This window comes from Polypterus senegalus, unplaced genomic scaffold (genome assembly GCF_016835505.1).
Source record: "Polypterus senegalus isolate Bchr_013 unplaced genomic scaffold, ASM1683550v1 scaffold_3066, whole genome shotgun sequence".
Classification (NCBI taxonomy): domain Eukaryota; kingdom Metazoa; phylum Chordata; class Cladistia; order Polypteriformes; family Polypteridae; genus Polypterus; species Polypterus senegalus.
The window spans coordinates 24,128-46,546 of NW_024386583.1; the positions used below are offsets into that span (position 1 = coordinate 24,128).

At 43.9% G+C, this 22,419-nt stretch overlaps 1 protein-coding gene across 1 annotated transcript in view; it reads right to left on the minus strand.

Moving 5' to 3' along the window:
- Positions 1 to 9,035: 9,035 nt before the first annotated feature.
- Positions 9,036 to 22,419, minus strand: part of sema3b (sema domain, immunoglobulin domain (Ig), short basic domain, secreted, (semaphorin) 3B) — a 29,897-nt gene continuing 16,513 nt past the window's right edge. Inside the window, exons 5-17 of the mRNA XM_039743487.1 lie at positions 21,343 to 21,436; positions 20,405 to 20,524; positions 18,522 to 18,664; positions 18,258 to 18,372; positions 18,096 to 18,165; positions 16,532 to 16,676; positions 16,231 to 16,450; positions 14,159 to 14,250; positions 13,518 to 13,559; positions 11,218 to 11,375; positions 11,073 to 11,128; positions 10,830 to 10,969; positions 9,036 to 10,594 (exon numbers count right to left, since the gene is read on the minus strand). Coding sequence (XP_039599421.1) covers positions 10,133 to 10,594; positions 10,830 to 10,969; positions 11,073 to 11,128; positions 11,218 to 11,375; positions 13,518 to 13,559; positions 14,159 to 14,250; positions 16,231 to 16,450; positions 16,532 to 16,676; positions 18,096 to 18,165; positions 18,258 to 18,372; positions 18,522 to 18,664; positions 20,405 to 20,524; positions 21,343 to 21,436 — 1,857 coding nt within the window. The 3' untranslated portion in view covers positions 9,036 to 10,132. The remainder of the gene's footprint in view (positions 10,595 to 10,829; positions 10,970 to 11,072; positions 11,129 to 11,217; positions 11,376 to 13,517; positions 13,560 to 14,158; positions 14,251 to 16,230; positions 16,451 to 16,531; positions 16,677 to 18,095; positions 18,166 to 18,257; positions 18,373 to 18,521; positions 18,665 to 20,404; positions 20,525 to 21,342; positions 21,437 to 22,419) is intronic.

Below are 22,419 nucleotides of genomic sequence, written 5' to 3' on the forward strand. Positions count from 1 at the left end.
TTTTGCAAGCAAGAAACAAAGGGCTCACTGCACATTCATTTTGTGTGAATTGTTTCACTGATAACTAGTTATTGCTGTGCCCACAAGAGTGTCAGAGTTCTGTTTGAGTGACCCATTGCTGGATTACTGGAGTGACCCAGCAGTCTTCCAGTGAAGCCCTCTGGAGTGCCAAGGAAGCTCAGCCAAATGTGCCTTCTGTTCATAAGTTTATCAGGTGAACAGGAGTATCTGTCTATTCCATGGTGACTACAGGCTCTTCGCTCCAATGTGGTTACTGAGATCAATGCCGATATACAGTATATACAGTATTCCCACCCCCACTGAAATGGCATTTTTGACCGCTGATGCTCTCCATAGTAGGGGTATCCACCCTAGTGTGCTAATAGGGAAGCCTGCCATAATGACCACCTTGATCTACTAGCCTTTCACCCCCTGATTTGCAACCACTTCCTAGGTTAGAGTTCAAGTAGCAGCAGCCCGATGTGAATGTGCCCCCCTGTCTGAAGTTAGAGGGCTCCATATTTGATTCAGTGATACTTCATGTCTGACCAGGCCCCCTGATGGCAGGACTAAAGGACCACTCCCTGAAAAGCGTGCGTAATTTAATGTATTTATATTCTATTTAATGACCTCTCTTGTGCATGTACTGGAGTAAACTATTTTTATAAAACTTGTTTTATTGTTGTTGTGTTTTAGCACAGCTGGGGGTTTTGTTTTTTTTTTTCCCTTGATGGAATCTTTATTTTTACGATAGCATTTGATGTTTTGTTTTCTTTTTTAATCCACTAATTAAACATTCTGTCCACATGAAATTCAATCCAAGTGCATTACTGGTGCATTTTTCTTCTGGATGGTTTTGAGAAAAGAGCACAAGAAGGGAAAGGCAGACAGAAAGCTGGATGTCCAATGCTTAGTAACTCCTGGCCAAAAAGAAGCCCAGCCCTGAGTGTGGCAGGGAACCTTAGTGGGCACACAGCTGGTGCCACCCCTTCGGTGGCCTCCTCAGTGGCAGATGTTGATCACAATATCGCAGTCAAACAGCTGGATCTTATTTTCACATCTCGCCTTCCCTTTGGCCCCCCTGCCCACTACACCTGCAGGGTTTCGTCGTCTCACACAGGGGAGCGTGGGATACCACTTTATTTCTTTTAGCAGTGTTGATAGAGGGTCTGTCATCACCAAGCCATGTGGCAGATGAGGACCAGACAAACAGCTTTACAGTACAGGCCCTGCCGCCCTGTCTCATGCCACCCCACTGATCTGATGTATGCAGCAAAACTTCTCCTGTGCAACTGCATGTTCAGCTGGTGGATGGCATTTAGCAAACGTGCTGAAAAATGGAAAAGCAAACAAAACAATTGACCCAAGTCTTTAAGACGCCACCTTGTCGGAGTAGACTTTCTGCTTTCGAAAACCCAGGAGGCTCTTTTCAAAAGAGTGTCTGAGCAGGCACTATGAAAATAAAATAAAGAAACAGTGGAGTTGGAGAAGTGGGCGAAGCAGGAGCAAGATTAACAGTGGGCATGCAGTTGGCACATAGCTCAGTGTATAGATAATGCCTGTAAAATGGAGCGTATAGACCCATTATATTCTATAGAAGTATAGACACATGGAATAAATGACTAAGTAGTGTGGTGGAGAGGAGGACTTTCAGTACCTTGGTGTTATTTTAGACAGGAATAGGATGGACGAGCTTGTTGAGATGAATGGCCTGTTCTCATCATGATCCTTTCTAATATTCTAACTCACAGACCAAAGCAGCTGAGTTCTGAGTGAGGCAGGGCACCATCAGTCACACCCGAGTGGGCACACAGCTGTCTCTCAGTGCACCCTCAGGGTGCCACAAACCTGTACCTGATCTCATTGGCATTGTGAGTGGTAGGTCTGAGAACTCTGAGCTGAATCTCGCTGACCTCGTGTGGCTGGAGGTCCCCTCACAGCTACTCTCCCTTTGTGTCTCACATGCCCTACCTGACCTCATGGCTATGAGGTTGATGTCTCATCTGGTAGAAACTTACACTGGGGGGCTGGAGCCATAGCCAAAAAAGCAGAAAAGTACCCCTAATCACTCTGGGTTAATTGCTCAACTACATCCTTCCTGAAACCGAAGAGCTGACAAACTTCACTAAAGACTCTGAGCCCTCGGGCAGCCATTAGAGCATCAACATGCAGCCAAGATGTGGCCGTATCGACGGGCTGCACTATCCAGTGGCAAACTAGTTGCACTTTAGTAGTAGTAGTAATGCCTTCATGATTGAAAGACTGGAACATGGAACAAATGAAAAGCAACATTAAAGAAGTGAAGGTAATTACAGGAAGACCTTCAGGGTATCCTACAGCATTACAGCACATGAGTATACAGTTGAACTGAAGTAGGCAGACCTTGACCAGGCCGTAACTAGCAGATTAACTGATCAAAAGCAATAAACGTAGACCTCAAACAGGCCAGAAAAAGATGTCAGACTGAACCAGGCCTTAAAGTACCCAAGTGGGTCATTACTTGATCATACAATATACACAATGACTGAATTTGTATCAGCCCAGATGGCAACTGTTAAGGGCAAAGAAAGGAGCCCAAGGATTATTGTGAGTGGTTGCTTCTGGACTCAAGTAATCCAGGGCTCAGGTGCTAAAAGGGAATGTGGAAAAAGCTAGTGCCCCGAATTCTTGTTTAATAGATTTTTTAATCCCACTGCAGCTTTTTTCCAATGATCAGTCTCTCACTTGCCATTCCTACTGCATCATCATCTCCTACCAGGTCAACTGGAATGGTTAGTGACGAATCCACCCCGACCATCAGTATGAGGTCTCCATAACTGAAGACCAAGTAAGGACACAACTGAGGAAGCTACACAAAGCAAAAGCTGTGGGACCAGATGGAGTCAGTCGTCGAGTTCTTAAGGCCTGTGCTGACCAACTTTGTGGTATCCTGTCACCTCTTCATGTCACCTATTCAGAATATCCCTATGGCTGCAGAAAGTGTGCTGCTGTGGAAAACCCCACGCAATTGTAATTTTCTTCCTTTTTAGCCATTCTGGTGTGTGTTCAGACTAAAGTGTGCATGTATATGTATTTACTTATCTAACTATCAAATATTTGCAACATTTACAGTGCTTCTGTAAAGACTTTAAGACTTTAGGGACTTCCAAAACACGATGATTTTTTTGGAAGAAATAAGTGGATAGGATTGGTGAGCTTTGTTGGGCTGAATGGCCTGTTCTCATCTAGAGTGTTCTAATGTTCTGTAAAAAGCCAAATTTCCACCTGGGGTCAAAGGTCTATCTATCTATCTATCTATCTATCTATCTATCTATCTATCTATCTATCTATCTATCTATCTATCTAAAAGATCAGGAGATGAACACAAGAGAGTGCAGTCAAAATTTGCCAGATTCAAAACCAGACAAAGAAAAAGGAAATCAAGTGCAAGGGGTAATATCAAGAGCAAATGAACTGTCAAAATCAGAAGAACCTGCCACTAGGTCTACTTGATTAGAAAGATAAATATCACTCAGAAATGTTTTCAGAGTTACTTTTATCTACTGATGGATAATGATATTAAATTCATCCCCACCTTTATATTGGGAGTAACCCAACAACAGGTGCATTGGTGCCTAAAGAGGATGTCACGGTAAATAAAAAAATGAGATGTTTATTTAAGTCAAAGCCTTCAACTTTAATTTTACACATTAAATCTTATCTGTAATGTTCAGAACATCTGCAAAATGGATCAAACTAGGCAAGGTAATATTTCTAACAAAGTGCTACCCAGCACTGAGTGGTGTCAGTACGCTGTTGAACCCCGTTTGCGATGGGGACCGAGCCATGCAATTTTTCCTCACGGATAAGGAATACCTAGTAAGTGCGGGTCCTAAGTTCGCACTGATTATATCCCTGGCCTTTGTACACACTGCCTGCTGCTGCTACCATTAGGATGGTTTAGTGAGGTCTTCCGATTGGCTCCACTTGACTATAGAGGAGGAAGTAAAAGTCATAATAAGATTTTCGTAGATGAACCCATGGAGGGATCATTACCAAGCCTGGTCCTCCCTCAAGCTGGCATTTTGCTGGAACCTATCTCTATCATTTTTCCTACAGGATCCATGATTTACTATCAGTATATTCCATATCCATGCTTTTCAGGAACCTAATAAGTATTGACTATCTTATTTTATTCAAAATTTTAAAAATCTTGCTTTAAGCTGGCATATTTGAAATCGACTTGAGGTTAAGTCAGATGATACAGTAGAGAGAAACCTTAAAAAGGGCTGGCCACTTTGTAGATTTCTGCACAGAGGGTCAGCAGACTTGTACATCTGAATACAAGGTAAGTGAACATGTGTTAAAGACAACCATGAACAGCAGAGCTGGTGAATCACATGTAAATACGCCAATGCAGCCTCCATCCATTGCCATCATGGTCCACTGTGATGCCTAAAATAGAATCAAATGCATCCTCAAGGGCAGCAAGAGCACTAACAAAATGGAAAGCTCCCCCTAAATCACAGAAAGTGCTCAGACCGTGGAGCTGCTACAATTAACCATGTAAGTAAGTTGCTGGAAGTCTTATCACAGACTGCTGATGGCCACTGGAGACCAAAGTCAGATGTTCAGATCTGCTGAAGTCCACTAGAGCCCATAGTGTCCTTTCCAGCTACGCTGACCCCCTGACCACCTCACTCACTTATCAACATGTCCTGAATCCTCATATCTCCTACTGATGCCTGCTGAATCCCATACTCTTCTCCTGGATTCCTACATCCTTGAATCCTCTGCCTGGACCCTCTGGATCCTCAAATGCTTTGCTGTGTGGCTCATTGGCCCTGTGACGGTCCTATCCAGACATGTGTGCTTGACCAGAGTCCTCCTGTTTATTTTCTGTGCTGATTTCCTGTTGTTACTCACAATGAGCGGCTCTGTCTTGTGTAAGTCAACATGGCACACGACCCCCAGGGTTAATTACCCAAATGAGTGCAGAATGACTCCAAATTGGTGCTATCAATCATCACATGTGTCTTTTACTCGGGGGGGGCCTCAATCCAGTCCACTGAGACTCTAAGGTCTGCTGGCAGTCTGCTGGATACTGTGAACAGGGCTGCAATACACATGAGGGTGAGGGACACATGGAACTCTGGGATGTGGAGAGACAGACGGACATGCTGGATGGCATATGTGTGTGTGAGAGGGGAGTCTGTAGGGTTGCAGGCTCTTTTTTGTCCTTAGTCAAGGCCTCACTCTCACTGACTTGGGGGAAGTGGATCACTCGTGGGCCCAAAAAAAACAGTGGGTCACTAACTAATCTGCGATGCTCTGGAGGTCACCAGGCATCTCAAACTCAGACGGTTGATAGAAGTGGTTGTTCCTTAAACACCATTATAAGGGGCCTGAGTGACAATTGGAGGCAATTGCAATTCAACTTGATGGGCCTGGTAGACAGTGGTGAAAGCAATGCTGAGAACCTGTCTGTGGGGCCTGGATATCTAAAAGACTGTGGTGGAAAGCATTTAGCCGTCTGATAGTGTCAAGTCACCTAACTGTGGGACAAATTTTTCAAAGAGAACTTCAGATACATGGTGGTGGTCCTAACAGACCTGCTGGACAGACAGAGGGCACCATAACACACAGCTAGCTATGGAACTTTGTTGGCAGTGAGAGGGTTTTACATACTCTACTCATGTCAGAGTCCCTGGTGATGGAGAAGGACCTGAGTTGGGGAGGTGGTCAGAGGGGTCAGTGATATTTTCATAATCAAAACGAGAACTAGAACTAAAAAGTATTGTTTTTCGTTTTACAAGACCTTGAACTGAAATTAAGGCAAAGACAGAAACTAAAACCAAATAAAGATACAAAATGAGTGATATGTGAACGAACTAAAACGAAAACGAAAATTGAGAAAAAAAAATGAAAAAACAGCAAAAGCATTTTCGTTCAATCCTGTTTGTAGGTCGCACTGAGCGTTCAGTTACGTTGCGCTGCTCGCTATGCGTCATCTGGCGCAACTTCCGTAAAGGACCGCTGATTGTTTGTGGAGCGCATTTGGCTCGTCGGGTTGAAGCAGTAAGCACCTGTAGTTGACGATGTCGAGTTTTGCACAGCTGTTTGCAGGTAGAAAGCGAGAAAGTAACGTGTGGAAATACTTTAATTACAGCGCAGATGATAATAAAAGAAAATGTAGCGTGCAGTAAGAAGAAAAGAGTCTCGGAGTTTCCGTGCAGGGCCAGCTGGATCAGTACTTAGTGGAAGTCCAGCACTTGTCCGGCACCATGACTGCACTTATATACAGGGATGTGCGGTCTCACCTGTCATCATGAAAAATAAAAAAATAAATAATAATGATAACGTAAAATAAATGTGTCCACTGGTCTGTGCTATAAATTTGTTTTATGTGTAATTCCAATAAATTTGCTCATTTTTATAGTGAAACTCGCACTGCGCACTTCCTGATCAAATATTGGGGAGAAACGCGAGGTGCAACAGCGATGAGACAGGACGAACCTCACATCATCTCGGACTGCGCTGTCCCACACACTGGGTTGATGCATGCAATTGGCGCGTGCCTGTGCTGTCTCTCTGTACGTCACCAATATAATTTTTGCAAACGCGTTTATTATACACCCTGACTTTCCACAGTCTGGTTAATATCTTTAATGAATGTGTGTGACATATTTAGTCTTGCTGATCGGACTTAAAACCGCAGTGAAAAGGCACACGCCAAGGCAGACAGTACTGCGCCACCCAGAAGGGGGCGCATGTGAGCCCAACAGGTGGTTCTTGTTGCTGCTGTTCTACGCAGAGGCGCCAATAAGTTAGCGACATCAGAAAGTCAAGTGCACTTCATTTTTATTTTTTGTTCCGACTGACTGCCAAAATGGAAGATTAAGACTGTTAAAACTAAATGAAAATAAAGAGGACTTTTACAAGAAGGAGACAGAGATTTTCGTGGAGAAGGATAGGCGTATGGACTTTACTAACAAATAAAGGTAAGACCATAAACGGTTTTAAATTTTACAAAAAATTGGATCAGATTAAGAAAAAATCCAATATTTAAAACCTAAATTTTGACCTTAAATAAAATATTATTTTGTTGAACAGTCTGTAATAAAATTGATTAAAGTATCAGAAGTATCAGAATTAAAAACTTTTAAAAACAACTAAATATTTCAATTAAGGTCAAAACTGAAATCCGTTTTTTGTACACTACTCTATACTTTCATTTGTATTGAATGAGTATGAATTGTGAAATTGAAACAGCAAATCTTGAACACATGGAGGGTGAGGAGCAAATGCGCTCTCTACCTGTATTGTTCTTTCTTAGTCAAATATGTACCTTACCTGTGTGTGTAAAGAATGCTGATGAGATATGAAACATAACCAGTAGTCAATGTGCATGCTGGTAGTGAATAAGCTACTCTTTGGGGTTCATATATTTCTAACTCTGACTCTGAAGGAGTCACCAGCCATGAACCTCACCGCACGTCACCGCTTCAGTCCTGGCAGCAGAAATCGTCACCATACAGTCTGCTGGCGGCGGTGGCCGAGGACCTCGTCTGTGTATCTGCATTACAGGCGCTCGTCACGCGAGTATTTTCACCGTGTGGCTATCTGTGCAATGGACGTCGTTGCAACGTGAACAAATCTCTCGAAATGCGTGCTTGTTTAAAGCTTAACAGTAACGCGCTTGCGCAGACTGCTTTCTTGGGTTGAAACATTTGATCTTGCTGACTGGACTCATTAGGCCACTTCATCTGTTTGATCATTGATAGTCAAGTTGTGTTTAACGGCATTGTGAACTGTGAGGGTATTTTGTTGACTGAAACATAACTTGCATTTAAATATGTGTAGGCCAGTATTTGTGGTCTTGCAACAGAAAAAAATTGCACTAATATTATGTAAAAAAGCCAGAACTAAATAAAATAAAAAGTAAAACTTTAAACACAAAACTAAACAAAAAAAAATTGTTGACTCCACTGAAAACTAGAACAAAATAAAATTAAAAATTGATTTCATAAAATAAAATAAAAACTAAAACTACAATTAATATCAGAACTGAAATATCACGGGGGTTTTCTCATAAATATACCAGTTAAAACTGTGAGACAATTTGGGGTATCACATACTTATTATGGGACCTCTTTTACAATTTGGGGACTTTACTGTAAGGCCTAGATGACTGTGAGATGTTTTGCACATGCCTGGAGAATGGTGTCACTATGATCTGGGAGGGTCTCTCACATACATATACATTGACATCTGGGAGAGTTTCACTAATATACCTGTGAAGGTGAATGGTCTTAGAGGCCCTGTTTGATAACAGGTGGTCTCATGGACTGTAGTTGTGGGGTCTGGCCTATTGTGGATACTTTTGAAGAACATAGAATGAGTGAATGTCATAGTGATATGAAGTGTCTTGCTAGCAGCTGGATAAATATCCTGGGGAGAACACTCACCTGAAGGGTCTTGGAGACTGGAGGTATGACTGGCATGAAGGGCCTAGTTGATTTGAAGGACTCTCAAGCTTTGGAGAATGTCACAATCCTGTAGTCCCCGTAAGCATCCAGAGAGCGGAGCTGGCATGTGTGCACAGTATGCTAACCAAATGACCTCCCACCCTTATTCTGCTGCAGTAAATGACCAGCCTGCTTTCAAAGCAGAAGGTGTGGGAGGTTGGGGCACCATAAAAGATAGCTGGCCACCGGAAATTATGTCTTACTGGCATTGAACTCACGGCAGAGGCCAGGCCCTTGTTGGCTACAGAGGAAGAGTCCTGCGGTGAAGTGACCCCTGCACAAAAGATCAAACATTAAAACTCAATCAAAGTGAAAAAGGCCGTCCAGCTGGCAGAAATCATGCTGTGTGTTGAGTTTGATGGAAAGACTCGGCCTCTCTGTGACCGCTCGATGCCTCTGACAAAAGAGCAGGCATGGCTTCAGAGCCCCCCTCTGGTCTGTGGAACTTCTCACACTGCGATGCTGGCAGTCACTTTGGCTAATCTCTCTGCATGTTTGTGAATGCTATTTGAAAGAAGGCAACTGTCCTGCAGAAAGTCTCTTTATTGTGTTAATTTAAATCATTGCATTTACATGGTACACTAATGGTGACCTGTTGTAAGAAGCCCTCCCCTCCCCATAGCAATATATACACATAGATATAGTGGCCAGAAAGATGGCACACATCAAAGGTCAATATGAGTCACAGGGAAACACAATCCCAAACGTGTTGTCTAGCTGCATTTGGCTGAAACAGCCTGCTGTCGCTGTATCATCTGTCACCTGCTGGGGGCACATGGTCACCTACTGAAAGTCTACACACAAATGGTGTCAAGCACGTGGGCATCGCGACAAACGTCCATCCATCTGGGTTGTCTCTCTACAGCGTCCCGTTCACTTCGGCCCCCAGCAGCCACAGAGCATTGTTCAACAAGACTTAGCTTATTTTGTGGATCCCATCAACGGTGGGCTGTGCAAAGGAAGTTCCGGTGCTTACCACCACTGGCAGATGGCTGGGTGGCAGCTCATCCAGCAGGTCCACAAGGGATCAAAGCGTCTCTTAAATAATTCAGGTTTATCTTAAATAATGTTCAATAAAAAAAATACGGAGTTTCTGCTTTTCCGGCTTTCCCAATGGAAGACACCAATGGCCTTCCTGGAAAGACGTAAGCAAATGTAACAAGTGCAGCAGAGCATCTCCTTGAGAACAGCTGCATTCAGTTAGTGCGGGCCAGAAGTGCAGGGGCGTGATAACAAAACAGTTAAGGCAGGTGAGATGGACAGGAGTGGACACTCGGGTGCTTTATTGGTTGAACTGGTAGCAGCGATGCACCCTGGGAGCACAACTTAGAATATCAAGGATGGCTCAGCTGGCAGGATGAAGCTGCTTGGTCTTTAAGTGGTGGAAGTCTATAAAACAGTGGTCTTTTCTGAAATGTGGCTGACAAGTCTTGGAGACCTGGGGCAGGAATCAGTAGCTCCCCCGATGGCAGGGCCATCTCAAGCATGAATCCTCAGTCTAGCGATATTCCTTGTGGTGCTCAGATTCTGCAGATTTTAAGGCAAAGTGAATTAAGTACAGTAAGTGCACGGGCGATGGCTACACACCCATGCACTTCCACATTTCTCCCATTCCTGTCTCTCTTTCACCAGATAGACGTGCTACGTGGTGCTCTGTCTGTCTTCTTGCCTTCATGAGTCCTGCGATTGCGGTTCTTACGCACTTCTTGCAGGTGTTTCCACTTGTTGGCTTTGCTGTGGACCACCATGGGCATTGGGGGCTCTGGCGGCTTTAGCTTGGTCTGCCGATTCTTGCGCTTCCATACTTGTTCACATATCTCATCCACACTGTTCAGGGTGGGGTGGTCAACCAGCTGTAAGAAGTCACGATACCAGAGCTTCTGGCTAGACCCTCGAGGGTCCAGGTGCTCCTTACGGTGCAGACCTTCCAGCTGGCCTGAGGGGATGACATCCAGAGTGATGCGTAGAAGAGTCTGGGTAAAGCCGTGTTCCATAGCATGGCAGTGGTAGATGCCCATATCTCTCCGCATCACAGTCCTTAGGAGCAGACCTCTGTCCGTCTTGATGAGCCTCTCATCTGGGTGCAGCTAAATGAAGAAAACATGATGTAACATTAACAAGTGGGCACCACGTCACATCAGGTACCATAGAACTATAGCTGTTTTGATTCTGATAGTCAAAGTTTGTCATGCCAGTCTGACCTCACAAGCATTTTGGACTCCAACCTACTCTGCAGCAGCAGGGCCGACCACTTCAGGCTGCCTTAAGGACACTTGTGGAAGTTTCAGGAGTCAGGCGAGCCCTACAGGGACCCACACTTACCTCTACTCGCCGCTGTTCAGGGTTGCTTTGGTACGTCCAGGTGACTTGGGCCTGCAGGGACTTGGGTATGCATTCCAGGAAAGTGCTGCTGCCCTCCACCCCATACAGCTTCTTCTCAGTCACAAGGTTCTTCTGGTGATCTGCAGGAACAGAAAATATTATTAAGTGGTCAAAGTAAGCAAGGGGAAAAAAGAGAAAAGGGGGAACAGAGGTGAAGGCACATAAAGGAACAGGGCAGCTCACCGCCTGAGCACAGTGTGTTGGGGTCTCCATTACGCACATCTTGTCTGCGGAAACGCCTGGAAAAAGAGAGAAGAAGAATGAAACCCTGAGCACCTTATCGCTGCTTGAGAGGCACAAGGGCAGGCAGCCTGACTGGAATTTGTACCTTTTGGTATTGGGGAGGTAGCGGGTGCAGGAGGTCCCGTCCCATGCGCAGTAGGGGTCCCGTGCCAGGCAACATTCAGCACAGGCCTTCCCATAGCTGCTGCAGCGATGAAGCGGCACCTGAGCAAGCCCAGCCTCTGAGCCGACATAGAGCTGTTGCTGCAGACAGAATGAAAAAAACATATTGGGGGAATAGAACACCACCATAATGGTGAGGAAACTTGGGGCAGAGAGCTGCCGTTCACCCTCCAGCAAGTCTCTAGTTTGTTTAGCCCATGCAATTCTCACGAGTGCCCTTTGGAGTGAATATCTCACTCTCTCTCTGTTACGTTTCAGCCAGGATTTCTTACTTGGTTACTTGGGTATTTTCCTTTTTATTGTCCTTTCTGTTGTTCTGCATTATTATTTTTCATATTTTGTGAAATTTCTATTAATATTATTTCATGTACATATTGTTTAATTCTTATGTACTGTGTATTGCTGTTATATTCCTTGAGTTGAGTGAGTGGAAGCCCAAAAGGTGGGCTCTCCATGACATCACAACTGTGGGTACCGCCCTCAGCCTTTATATTGAGCCCCCCAGAGCTTTATTGAGAGTTGTGGAGTTTGCATCATTTTTGTAAGTACTGTCCTTGGATTTTCAGGTTTCTAGTGTAATTTGCTTTATCTTTAGGACTTGTTGACTTTTGCTTGTCTTTTTAGGTAGACCTGTTCTGACATATTTTTGCCTTTTTTACCTTTCCTTAACATTTTTGCTCTCCTTTTGCTTATTACAAACAAATTATATATATATTTCTCCATGTGCTTTTCTCTTCTCATGTCAGATGTGGATGGTTATCCTCTCCCTTGAAGGGCATTTTTGTGTATTTTGAGAGTACTGAACTTTTTAAAGCCTGAGCAACATCTTGGCCCATGTAGTCCTTGAAACCTGTCTTTTGAATTTGGGGCCTGGCTGCCTGTGGTGAGACCTACTGTATGTCTCAGACTGCCCAGTAAAGTTCTGGTCAGGTTTTTGCTTACTTACAGGCCTGTTCACCAAGTTTTGCCATTTTAGGCCACACTTATTTCTGAATTTCTCCAGTGTCCTGTTTTTTACTTCTGTCCAAAGGAACCATTATTTATTTTGGGATTTTTTTTTCCCCTTTCTTCAGTTATTGCTAAATTTTACCTATTATATTTGGCTCTACATTCTTCCATTCAATCCATCAATTCTTCATTCATCTTTGATTGTGGAATTTAGGAAACTAAATCTTAACTCCGTTGCATGGCTGCACTCGGATCTCAATCCCAGTGGTTCACCGTGTGGTGGATGCTGCAACACGCTGTAAATTTTGGAGAAATTACATGGATAGGTTTAGTGAATCTGTTGTTCTCGTCAAAGGTGTTCTAATGTTCTGTCTAGTTTGTGTATTCATCTCTGATGACTCTCACTGCACTTACTTGTATCTGATGGCCCTCAAAATTCTGCTGTTAACTTCATTTTGATGATTCAAAGTCCTGCTTTTCTGGTCCTTCCCCACTGATATCCAGTTGTCCTCAGTTTCCTGCTCCTCACTTAAATCATTTATTCTGTTCATTTATTTCTGATGGCGATCACAGTCATCCTGTTAAAATATGATCTGATGGTCTTCATGGATCAGTTGCTCAGTTATATCTAATGGTCCTCATTGTTCGGTTCTTCACTTCACCCTCATGGTCCAGTTCCTTGCTTGTATATTACATATATCTGATGGATTTCGCTTTCCTGCTATTGCATTATATCTTATCTTCCTCACTGGATCCTTTCCTCCCTTCTGCTCTATCTGATAGTCCTTGATCTCCATTTGTCACTTTCATCTGATCCTCCTCTTTACATTCCTGCCTCTCACTTGTGCCGGATGGCTCCCAGACTCCTGATGGTCCCATAGTAGTCATGTTCCTTATTTATTTCCAAAGGTTGTCAAAATCCTACACTTTCCTTAATTCTGACAGTCTTCACAATCCTGCTTCCCACTTGTATCTAAGAGTCCTGCTTGTCTCTCGTTTCTAAAGCACACTGACTTCTTCGAAGGGCCTGCGCCCATCCCAGGGGCATTGTGCCACATGAGCTCCTTAAACCCTGACTCAGCTTCTCCCTCTTGTGTTGAGAATCTCTACACTGTTGACCTTGTTCATTCATTCATTCATTCATGTGAATGACTCTACCAGGTGATTTTACCCTGCCATTTGTGGAAACCTGCTTGTAAAAACTGACTGCCCATATTTCAGCAGGGTCTCCTGTTGGCCTAATGGCCACAACATACAAAACTCTATCTTACTTACCCGCTTAGAGGAGATCTGCAAGTTGATAATTGGAGTTGGATTCTGAAAAATATAAGAATAAATAAAAAGATCAAAGGTTACTTCACTCTTTTAAGATCTTTTGACTTTTGTACCTGTCCTATCTGGCCTTAAGGATCCACATTCTAACATTTGTTAAATATCTCCATATTGTTCTTCAGCCTTAAAGAGCTGATTTCAAAAGTTCAGGAAATGCTCATTTTTCAGATAAGAAAAAATGCAGTATGGTATTGTGTTATAGTAGCGACAGTCATCCTTAGGTTATGCTTGGTCATTAGTTAAAAAAAAAAAAAAAAAGACTTTGCTGGGCAGAAAATATTTTGCATTTCAGGCACAAAGCATCAGGGGCTGAGCAGATCGGTCATGGTCTGACTGGTCATGATCATCTGTGTCACTGGTCATTCCTAAGATTAATATTGGTGGAAAATGAAGCCTGAGAGATCACAGTTCAAGATGACAAACATTGACTGAGTAAACAGCTCACTTCAAGGAAAAGTGGATCCAGAAAGGAGATACATTGGACAAGAATTTCACTCTGGTCATAACAGGCAAACGTGTATGGTGTCTAACTTCTAGTTGCTTTGTCCTCAGAATTGAAGATCAGCCGCTCAGGGTCTCCGTACCTTGAAGACCTGCATCTCTTCCAGAACAAGCTCTTCCATGTTCTTCCAGCTCTCCTTGGGCACAGAAATGACCTTCAGGACACTGCCGATGTCTGGAAAGATTAGACAGGAGATGTAATGAGAGACATAATTTACCACTCTGTCAGGTCTGCCTGCCAGTATATAAGATTATTTTCCACAGTGTCCTGTATGATGAAACACTGTGACCACAGGTGGGCTTATTGTACCGTGGCATCAGATCCACAACGTGCCAGTTAATGCTCCAGGAACCTCATTTGAACAGCTGTAATATGTAGGTTGTCTTTTATGTGCCTCAGCTGCCACCTTGTGGACAAAAGTGGCACTGTAAGACTTGTAAAGTAATTCAGTTTTCATCACAAAGTCAGATAAATGACTCTCTGGTTACTGCCACGACAGAAAAAAATTTTAATCTGTAAAATGTGAGGCCATATAAGTCTGACAGGCAGGGCATATTTCACCATCTCACTTGCCCACCAGACTCTGTTGAGCAGCTATAGTTGCCCTTGACGTTTATGTCGGGGACAAGGTCTTAGTTAACTTTACTAGTTAACATAATCTGGCACAAGTGAAAATAGGATGGTATTACTTAACACAGACTGGCATAAGTTAGAGAAACAGGAAAATGCCACTAAACGCGTCCTTGCGTGTATGTGTGTCAAACAGATCCAGCAATGTGGCCAGTTAATAAGAGTTGGCGCAAACTGTACATATTCTAGCATTGCTTAATATCAGCAGGCAAATTACAAAGAAACCCAGCACCCATGGTTGTGACCTGGCATGACGCAGAGAAGCAGACTACCAGTAAGAAAATCCGACACAAGTCAGGAAAGCCTAACACTAAATATTAGTGCCTGGCACAAATCAGAGTCCGAATTCAGCACCTATTATTATGACTTGGCACAGTACAACCACTTATTAAGAGTTGGCACCAACGATAGAAATCTAGGAACACTTAATATGACCAAGCATTGAAAGAAACCCAGCACTCGTTATTATGATCTGGCACAAGTCACAAAAAACCCAGAAATCACTTAATATGGACTGGCACAAAGTCATAGAAATAGGAAAACAAGCAACACTGAACATGATCTGGCAAATTTCAAAGGAACTAAGTGCCTACATCCTGGCATAATATAAAGAAACCCGCTTTTAATTATTTTGGCCTAATGCAAGTTAGCTAAACTCAGGCGAACAGTCAAATGTTCATGAAATTCAGTAAACGTGACTTAGAACAGGTCAGGAAAAACACAACCTGGCACAAAGCAGATGAACCCACTGCCATTATATATCACCTGGAAAAATCAGAGGTGCCCCCAAATAATTAATATGACCTGATACAAGTTGGGGAAGTGAGAAAGCACTGATTACTTTCACTGGGTCCATATTAAAAACAACTAGAGCACCCATTATTATGTCTTGAGAAAATAGCTTTTAGGTATTATGACCTTTTACAAGTTTGATCAATCAGTTAATAAAGCCTGGTAAAGGTCAGAGGTGCCCTGCACTATTTAATGTGACCTGGCACAAATTGGAGAAATGGGGAATGCACCATGTGCTGTCAAAGCAGACTCAAGTTAATATGAGTATCACAAGGCAGACAAACCCACTTACAAGTGGGTAAACATGGCCTGGCACATACAGTATACCCTTTATTATGGACAAACACGTGTTGAAGATGCCCAGTACGTATTATTAAGATCATGCAAAGGCCAGAAAATGACCTGGCAAGAGTGAGAGAAAAGCATGTAAGTCAGTGAACATGAACTGGCACAAATTCAATAATTGGTATTATGAGCTGGCACCAGTATGACAAAACTCAGCCCCACTACTAGTATCTGGCACAGATCAGAAAACCCACTACCATTAATAATGCCCAGAGAAGAGTCAAACCAAGTGCTGGTTTGTTTATCCTGGCACCAGTCAGAGAGGCACAAGGAGGACACAGTGCAGCACCATTTGTTGGGCTCTGATTTCTGGCTACTGCGGAGGAACAACAGAGGGCAGAAACTAAAGGACAGGTGACTGTCTTTGGCTACATCTAACGAGCATACCTGTTCCAATAAACATGACGTCATACTGGCCATCTGCTGCAGTAACCCTGTCCACAGTAATCTGGGTGAAGCTGTAGTCCACGTTGCTGCGAATGAAGATGGGCCGTTTGTTCAGAGGGTACACTGGGCTGTACATCAGAGGGTGGTGCCTTGCAAACTGAATGACGTCATCTGGAAAACCTTTGGTGGACTCAAAGCTGCCGAAGGTCTTACTTGGACACTGAAATAAGCAAGATGATTAGACGATGGTTGACATCTCTAAGGACCTTAACGATGGAGGCTTGCAAGTTCGGGATCATACCATGCCGGGCCGTGGGTAGGGGACTTTGCCCTGGAAAGGTAACCATTGATAATTAGGCCCCTCCTTGTGTGCAAAAGGCCCCAGGAATGCTCGGCGGATGTCATTCATGGTGTACAAGCAGACCGCTGATCCCTTAAAGACATTGCTGTTGGAAGAGATGGAATAAGGAGAAGTCAGCACCCGCTTTTGATCCCCTTCATTTGAAAGAGTACGGTCCTGTACAGAACCGTAGACTGATGTTTACCAATTTCTGTAAGCATTTGCTAAGCAAATAAATGTAAATATAAATGTAAGAACATTCCTGTGGGACATGTGGAATTAGTTGTGGTGCCATCTAACCTCACCTTAGAGCCCCACAATGCCTTGTCTTATTTCTGAGCCCCAGCAAACCAGGCTTCTGACCCGTGGAGTAACTCCAACTGTCACTGAGCCGGTGGCACTCTCTGCACCTGGTGTACACACTGCTCATATTTCGGCTGGCCAACTCCTACCACTGCCCTGCCTGCTTTGTGCTCCGCTCTACACCTCCATCTCTGCACCCTAATCTGTGCTTTCTACGGAGCCAGTCTGTTTCCTCTCTTTACCCAGCACTCTCCTCTCCCAACTCGTGTTACAGACCCTCTGCTTCATGTGCAGTAGCCTGACCTCTTCCTTTCATCTTGTGGATGTTGCCTCCATACCTCTAACTTCTCTCTTCTGTGCCTTGGGGTTCTACGCCATAGACCCTTAGTAATGCTCTGGCTTCTCGCACTCGTATCCTCACATCTCGCTGCTCCAGTGCATCTCTGTTGTCACACACATGCGTGCTTAGCTGAGCGTAAGTTACAGAGTCAAGGGTTCATGAGTCATACTAATGCCTTTTCTCCCTCTTCCACAGACCTCCAGAAGGGAAGATCAGTTAAAGCGCCACCTACTTCCGGCCCCAGAACATGCCCTTCCACAAATTTCACTGCCACTAATGTCCCTCCTCTTCCTACCGAGTCTGTATAAAACCGTGAAGACCTCCACTCACCAAATGAGTCACTTTATGACTCAGTCTTTCATGATTACTCTTTGCCCATTATGTTGCTGTTCTGACATTACACAGGGTGGACCCATTCCCCCAAAACTTCGTCATATTGTCTTTCTTACACTGTCTATTTTGAAATGCTAGGCATCTCCCTTCTCTCTCCCACCTTTGTGCCCTGGACACCATTACACGTCTTTGTCCTAATGGAGAGAGTCTCTGCCATTCTGTGCCACCCAGCACCTCGCCACTTGTTATTCGGAGACCGCTTTTCCATTTTCCTTCCAGTTGGCTCTGCCTCACTGTCATATGCTCTCTCCCACAGCTACGGGAGAGTCAAAGTTACTTAAAGACTACTTATTTTAGATGCTCTAGCCCTACCCTCCTGCACTAAGCCCCTCCCCAACGTTATTTCTGTCTCCACCTCACTGCCTTCACTTGAACAGGCGGTGACTCTGTCCACCTTCTAAACTGTCCAGTTGTCCTCCTGCCCCCCTCTCTACATGTTCTAGCCAACATCACACAGTTTTTAATATTCCATGATGCGATGACCCTGACCTTGATGTTGAGAAGATTGTGTAGATCAGGGGGTTTTTCCTGTCGCGTGTCTGCAGCAGAAACACATCTCCTGTAGAAATAACATGGAGAACAAGCAGGTGAGGTTAAAGGATGAGTGCAGAGAAACCAAGGGCTGGGCAACGGTCAGCACATTCAACTTACTCAGTTCGTCGAAGTATGTGTCACTGCCATCGCTGCCGGGAACGGAGCAGATAAGACGGGTCTTCAGGAAGGTCGTCCACTTATTTACCAGGCTGCGCTGCCCACCTATGTCATTCTGGGGAGGTAGTGACCAATGGAGTAAGTACCAAGAGTTTTGAAGGAAGGGGAAAGCCTTACTAATCATGGGATATCCAACGGCAGGCATGTGACTTTAGCTGGTCAACAGCAGTCAAAAGGCACAGAGATAACAAAAGGGTCACTCACCCTGCAGAGCTGTGCAATGCGGGCAAATGAAGTTTTGCCCAGACTTTGCCCCTCTACTGCTGTCTCTCGGAAGAAGAAGAAGATCTTGTCATCATCAGGATTGTCGCTCTCTGGGATCCAGAAGGCATTGATGAATTTTGGCTCTATGATGAAAAAGAATGTCAGAATAGGGAAGTGGATCAATGGTTCCAGAAAATTCAGCTGGACAGTACAGAGAGAGATGGAATTTTGAGGCATGAATGGGAGCTTTAGAGTTGGGAGAAAGGAGGGAGTGTACTGTTCTAATATGCTAAATTAAACTAATTCATGAAATTAGATGCATGAATTCAATTAGGCTAATCAAATGTGCATGAGTGTGACCACTGAAAGACTGGCATCTGTTCAGAGTTGTTTGCTGCCTTGGGCCCAGTGCTATGGGTAAAGGCCTGAAAACATGGACCCTGAGCTGGATACCCCAGGTACAAAATGATTGGAAAGATGGACGGATCAGCCTGGACAGTAATGAGATGCATAATAGTGAGAGCACATCTGAGAAGTGGATAGTGCGGGGACAACAGTAGAAATGACCTGATAGAATTACAGAGATGATACCATGTGGCTAAACGGAGGGACAGGACCGGACAACGCAAATGGCGACCGTATAAGGGAGTGAGAGGCAATCTGAATTAGAGGGGTCCAATGAAAGGGGACAGGTACACCAAAAAAAAACGGCAAATGAGAAAGGCAGGGGCAAAACCATACCTGCATTACTATGGGGACACAATAAGGACAAAAGAGAAAGGAATTAAACGGGCAGTAACATCTAAAAGCGTTTGTGAAAGAAGCCAACTGGACAGCAGTGAGGCATGGATAGACAGAGCTTCAGTAAAAAGATGACCATCTGTAGGGGCATTATCTGGGACACTGGAACATGGCGGCTACTGGACAATACGAAAGAAGACTGGGCAGAATATCGGAGGATTTTAAACAATGAGGTTAATTGCAGCAAAAGATAATTGAGAGCAGTGGCACAACTATAATGTGATGGGCCCTAGTGCAAAAAAAAAAAATAATTAGGTCTTCCCAATGTGAAATTAAACAAATCTAATTTAAAAAAAAAAAAGTAATCATCCCCAATGAGATACATCCATCATATAAACTACATAAAAGTTCTACATTAAACTGCAAAGTGAATCGTAGAGCGTATGAGAACATGAGGGCAACCATTAAGAAGGATATCATGGAGGCTAAAAGACAGTTGGAGAGGAATATAGCAGATAAAGTGAAAGAAGACCCCAAGAGATTCTTTCAGTATTTTAGAATCAAGTGCATCAGAAATAGTAAAGGGGAATTCAAATATACAGACAGTGAAATAGCGGATGCCCTAAACTTACATTTTCTGAGGTGTTCACAAGTGAGCAAGTGGACAACCACCACCCAGAGGTAACAGGGACTACTAAGGAGGTACTGAGGGATTTGGAAATTGTAGAGGGAGAAGAGCTGCTCAGATTAAATAACGAAATCAAACAAATCACCAGGCCCAGATAATAATTACCCTCGAGTTCTTAAGGAGGCTAGCAAATACATACATAAACCCTTGACACACATTTTTAGGAAGTCACTGCACACTGGAGAGATTCTGGAGGACTAGAAAATGGCAAATATTATCCTGTTGAATAAAAAGGGGGACAGGGCAGATCCAAGCAACTATAGGCCAGTAAGCTTAACATGCATCACAGGAAAACTAATGGAAGGAATTATAGTGCAGCATGAAGAGAAAAGGAGAGTTCAGAGAAGTGTCCCCTGCTTTCAGAGCCTGCTTTAGTGATCTGAGCTGCCCATCTTGACGCCCTCAGGGTGGAGTGCAGAACAGAAGATAGGATGTAACACGCTAGGCCTCTTACCATTCAGCCAGCGGGAGTCATGCTGCTCCGTGCGGATGGAGTTCCGATGGCCCAGGCTGCGGAAGATGGTAAAGTCCCGTCCCATTAGGTCAGTTGCCACTCCAGAGTAAAGCTCTTCTCCTGGAAATGGTAGGAAGAGCACAACATATGCCGGGATCAGGTTTAGGGCTTTTTCTGGCTGCGTATTGTGTTTTTTTCACAACTTAATGACCTGTTACTATGACCAGAGAGTTGCAGTAAAACTGTTACTCCTACTTGCTGCCTTCTATTATCAAACAGTATGGGAATAATGAATGTAAATGCGAAAAGAATTAGTGATTTATAAGCTCATGTGCTTCAGCAGTGAATGGTGCTTTAAAGTAGTTAAACATCACGAGGCCCATTAAAGGGTCACCATTCGGAAAGGTCACTGGGGTTGGAAATTCTTCTTGGCAAGGTTGCTGTAATGGCTCAGTATTCCTTTGGAGGGCTGCCTCTCAATTCTAACTTACTGGAGGAGACCCTTTGAAAGCTGCACTGTAATGTCGCTGTGTAACAGCAGGTGGTGCTGTTGTTCTCTTAGACATCCATTACCATTAACTCTCAAGGTAACTGCAATGCAGTAAATACATGTAAAGGAATCTAATTAATTGTGTGAGCCCTGCAGCTAAGTAGTAGTAGCAGCAGCAGCAGCAACAGTAGTAGTAGTATTGTTTCATGTACAGAGCACAGTGAAATTCGGACCAACTTGGAACATGTTATCACTCTCTGGCTCCATGATAAACACTGGACTGTGATACTGATTCACACTCCTTGTTTTAAGCCACAGAGGTGAAAATGAACATGTTGGCAGACACGCGTCTTTGCAATGATTGTGAAGTTTACTCCGTCTAAAGTAACATTTCCCCTTATTGTAACCTTAATTCTGCGTAACGACGTAGGAGAACAAATGTACTCACCAATGAGCACAGAGGCAGTCTGGTGCTTCGGATCATAGGGGCTCTTTCCTTTGCCATCTTCCACCTTGGCAGGGTCCAGGCGGAAAACGTGGTCCTGCGGAACAGCTCAGTGTTACCTCTGAGTCAGCAAGGAGAGTTTCAGCACCCAACCCTTGGTTCTAAAATATTGTCGGTATGTTCATTTGAGAATCCTGCATGACCCAAGCCAATTCGTTCAAGCAAAATCTGATTTCAGGGCATTGGCTCATTTGGACGCCTGCTTGTTCGGAAGAGAAAGAGTCCGATTTCATTTGTAGGTTTGGCTTTGGCACACTGCGGCTGTACCTTGTGAGCTCTTCTGATCAAGGCCCAGACTTGACCTGACTATCAGTCAACCTATGACTCTGAGCACCTGGGCAAGTCATTTTGTGGCAATGTGTACTGGAGTCTCATTGTTTGTGTTATGTAATGACAACAAAGGAAGTGCGTCTTATCTTATCTTCCAAAACCATTGTCAGTGCAACCTTCAGCTACAGTCACTCCTTCTCATATCACAACCGTAAGATCCTGTGGCTAAGGTCACTTCCACTGGTTTTCTGCTATGTACCTCGTGTCATTTCCCTGCTTTTCCCTACTAAGGTCATTGCTTTTTTTTAGTTATCTGTGATCATTTATGCCCAGATCATCCTTATAGCCACTTCTGCCCAGAGCATTGGCTTCACTTGTCTCCGGATTGTTGCCTACAGTTATTTCAGCTCTGATTACTGCTGCTACATTCTTGGGCCGTGATCACTTCACTACCTTCATATAATGTGTTTAAGTGCACTTCTCTCCAGATCGTTACCTCCCTACCCAAATGCTAATGCTATTTCAGCTATGGTCACTCCTATCCGGATCCTTTCTTCTGAGTTCTTAGTCCCAGGCCACTTCTGCCCAAGTCATTGCTTTTGTATCTTGAGACTAAACTCACTTTTGTCCAGATAATCGCCTCAGCTAAGATCACTTCTGCTTAGATGACTGCCTTTATGTCCTTCAGCTTTGTTGACTTAGTTGTTCTGTATCCTTCAGCAATTTCCACCTCAATAAGTGTTATCACCT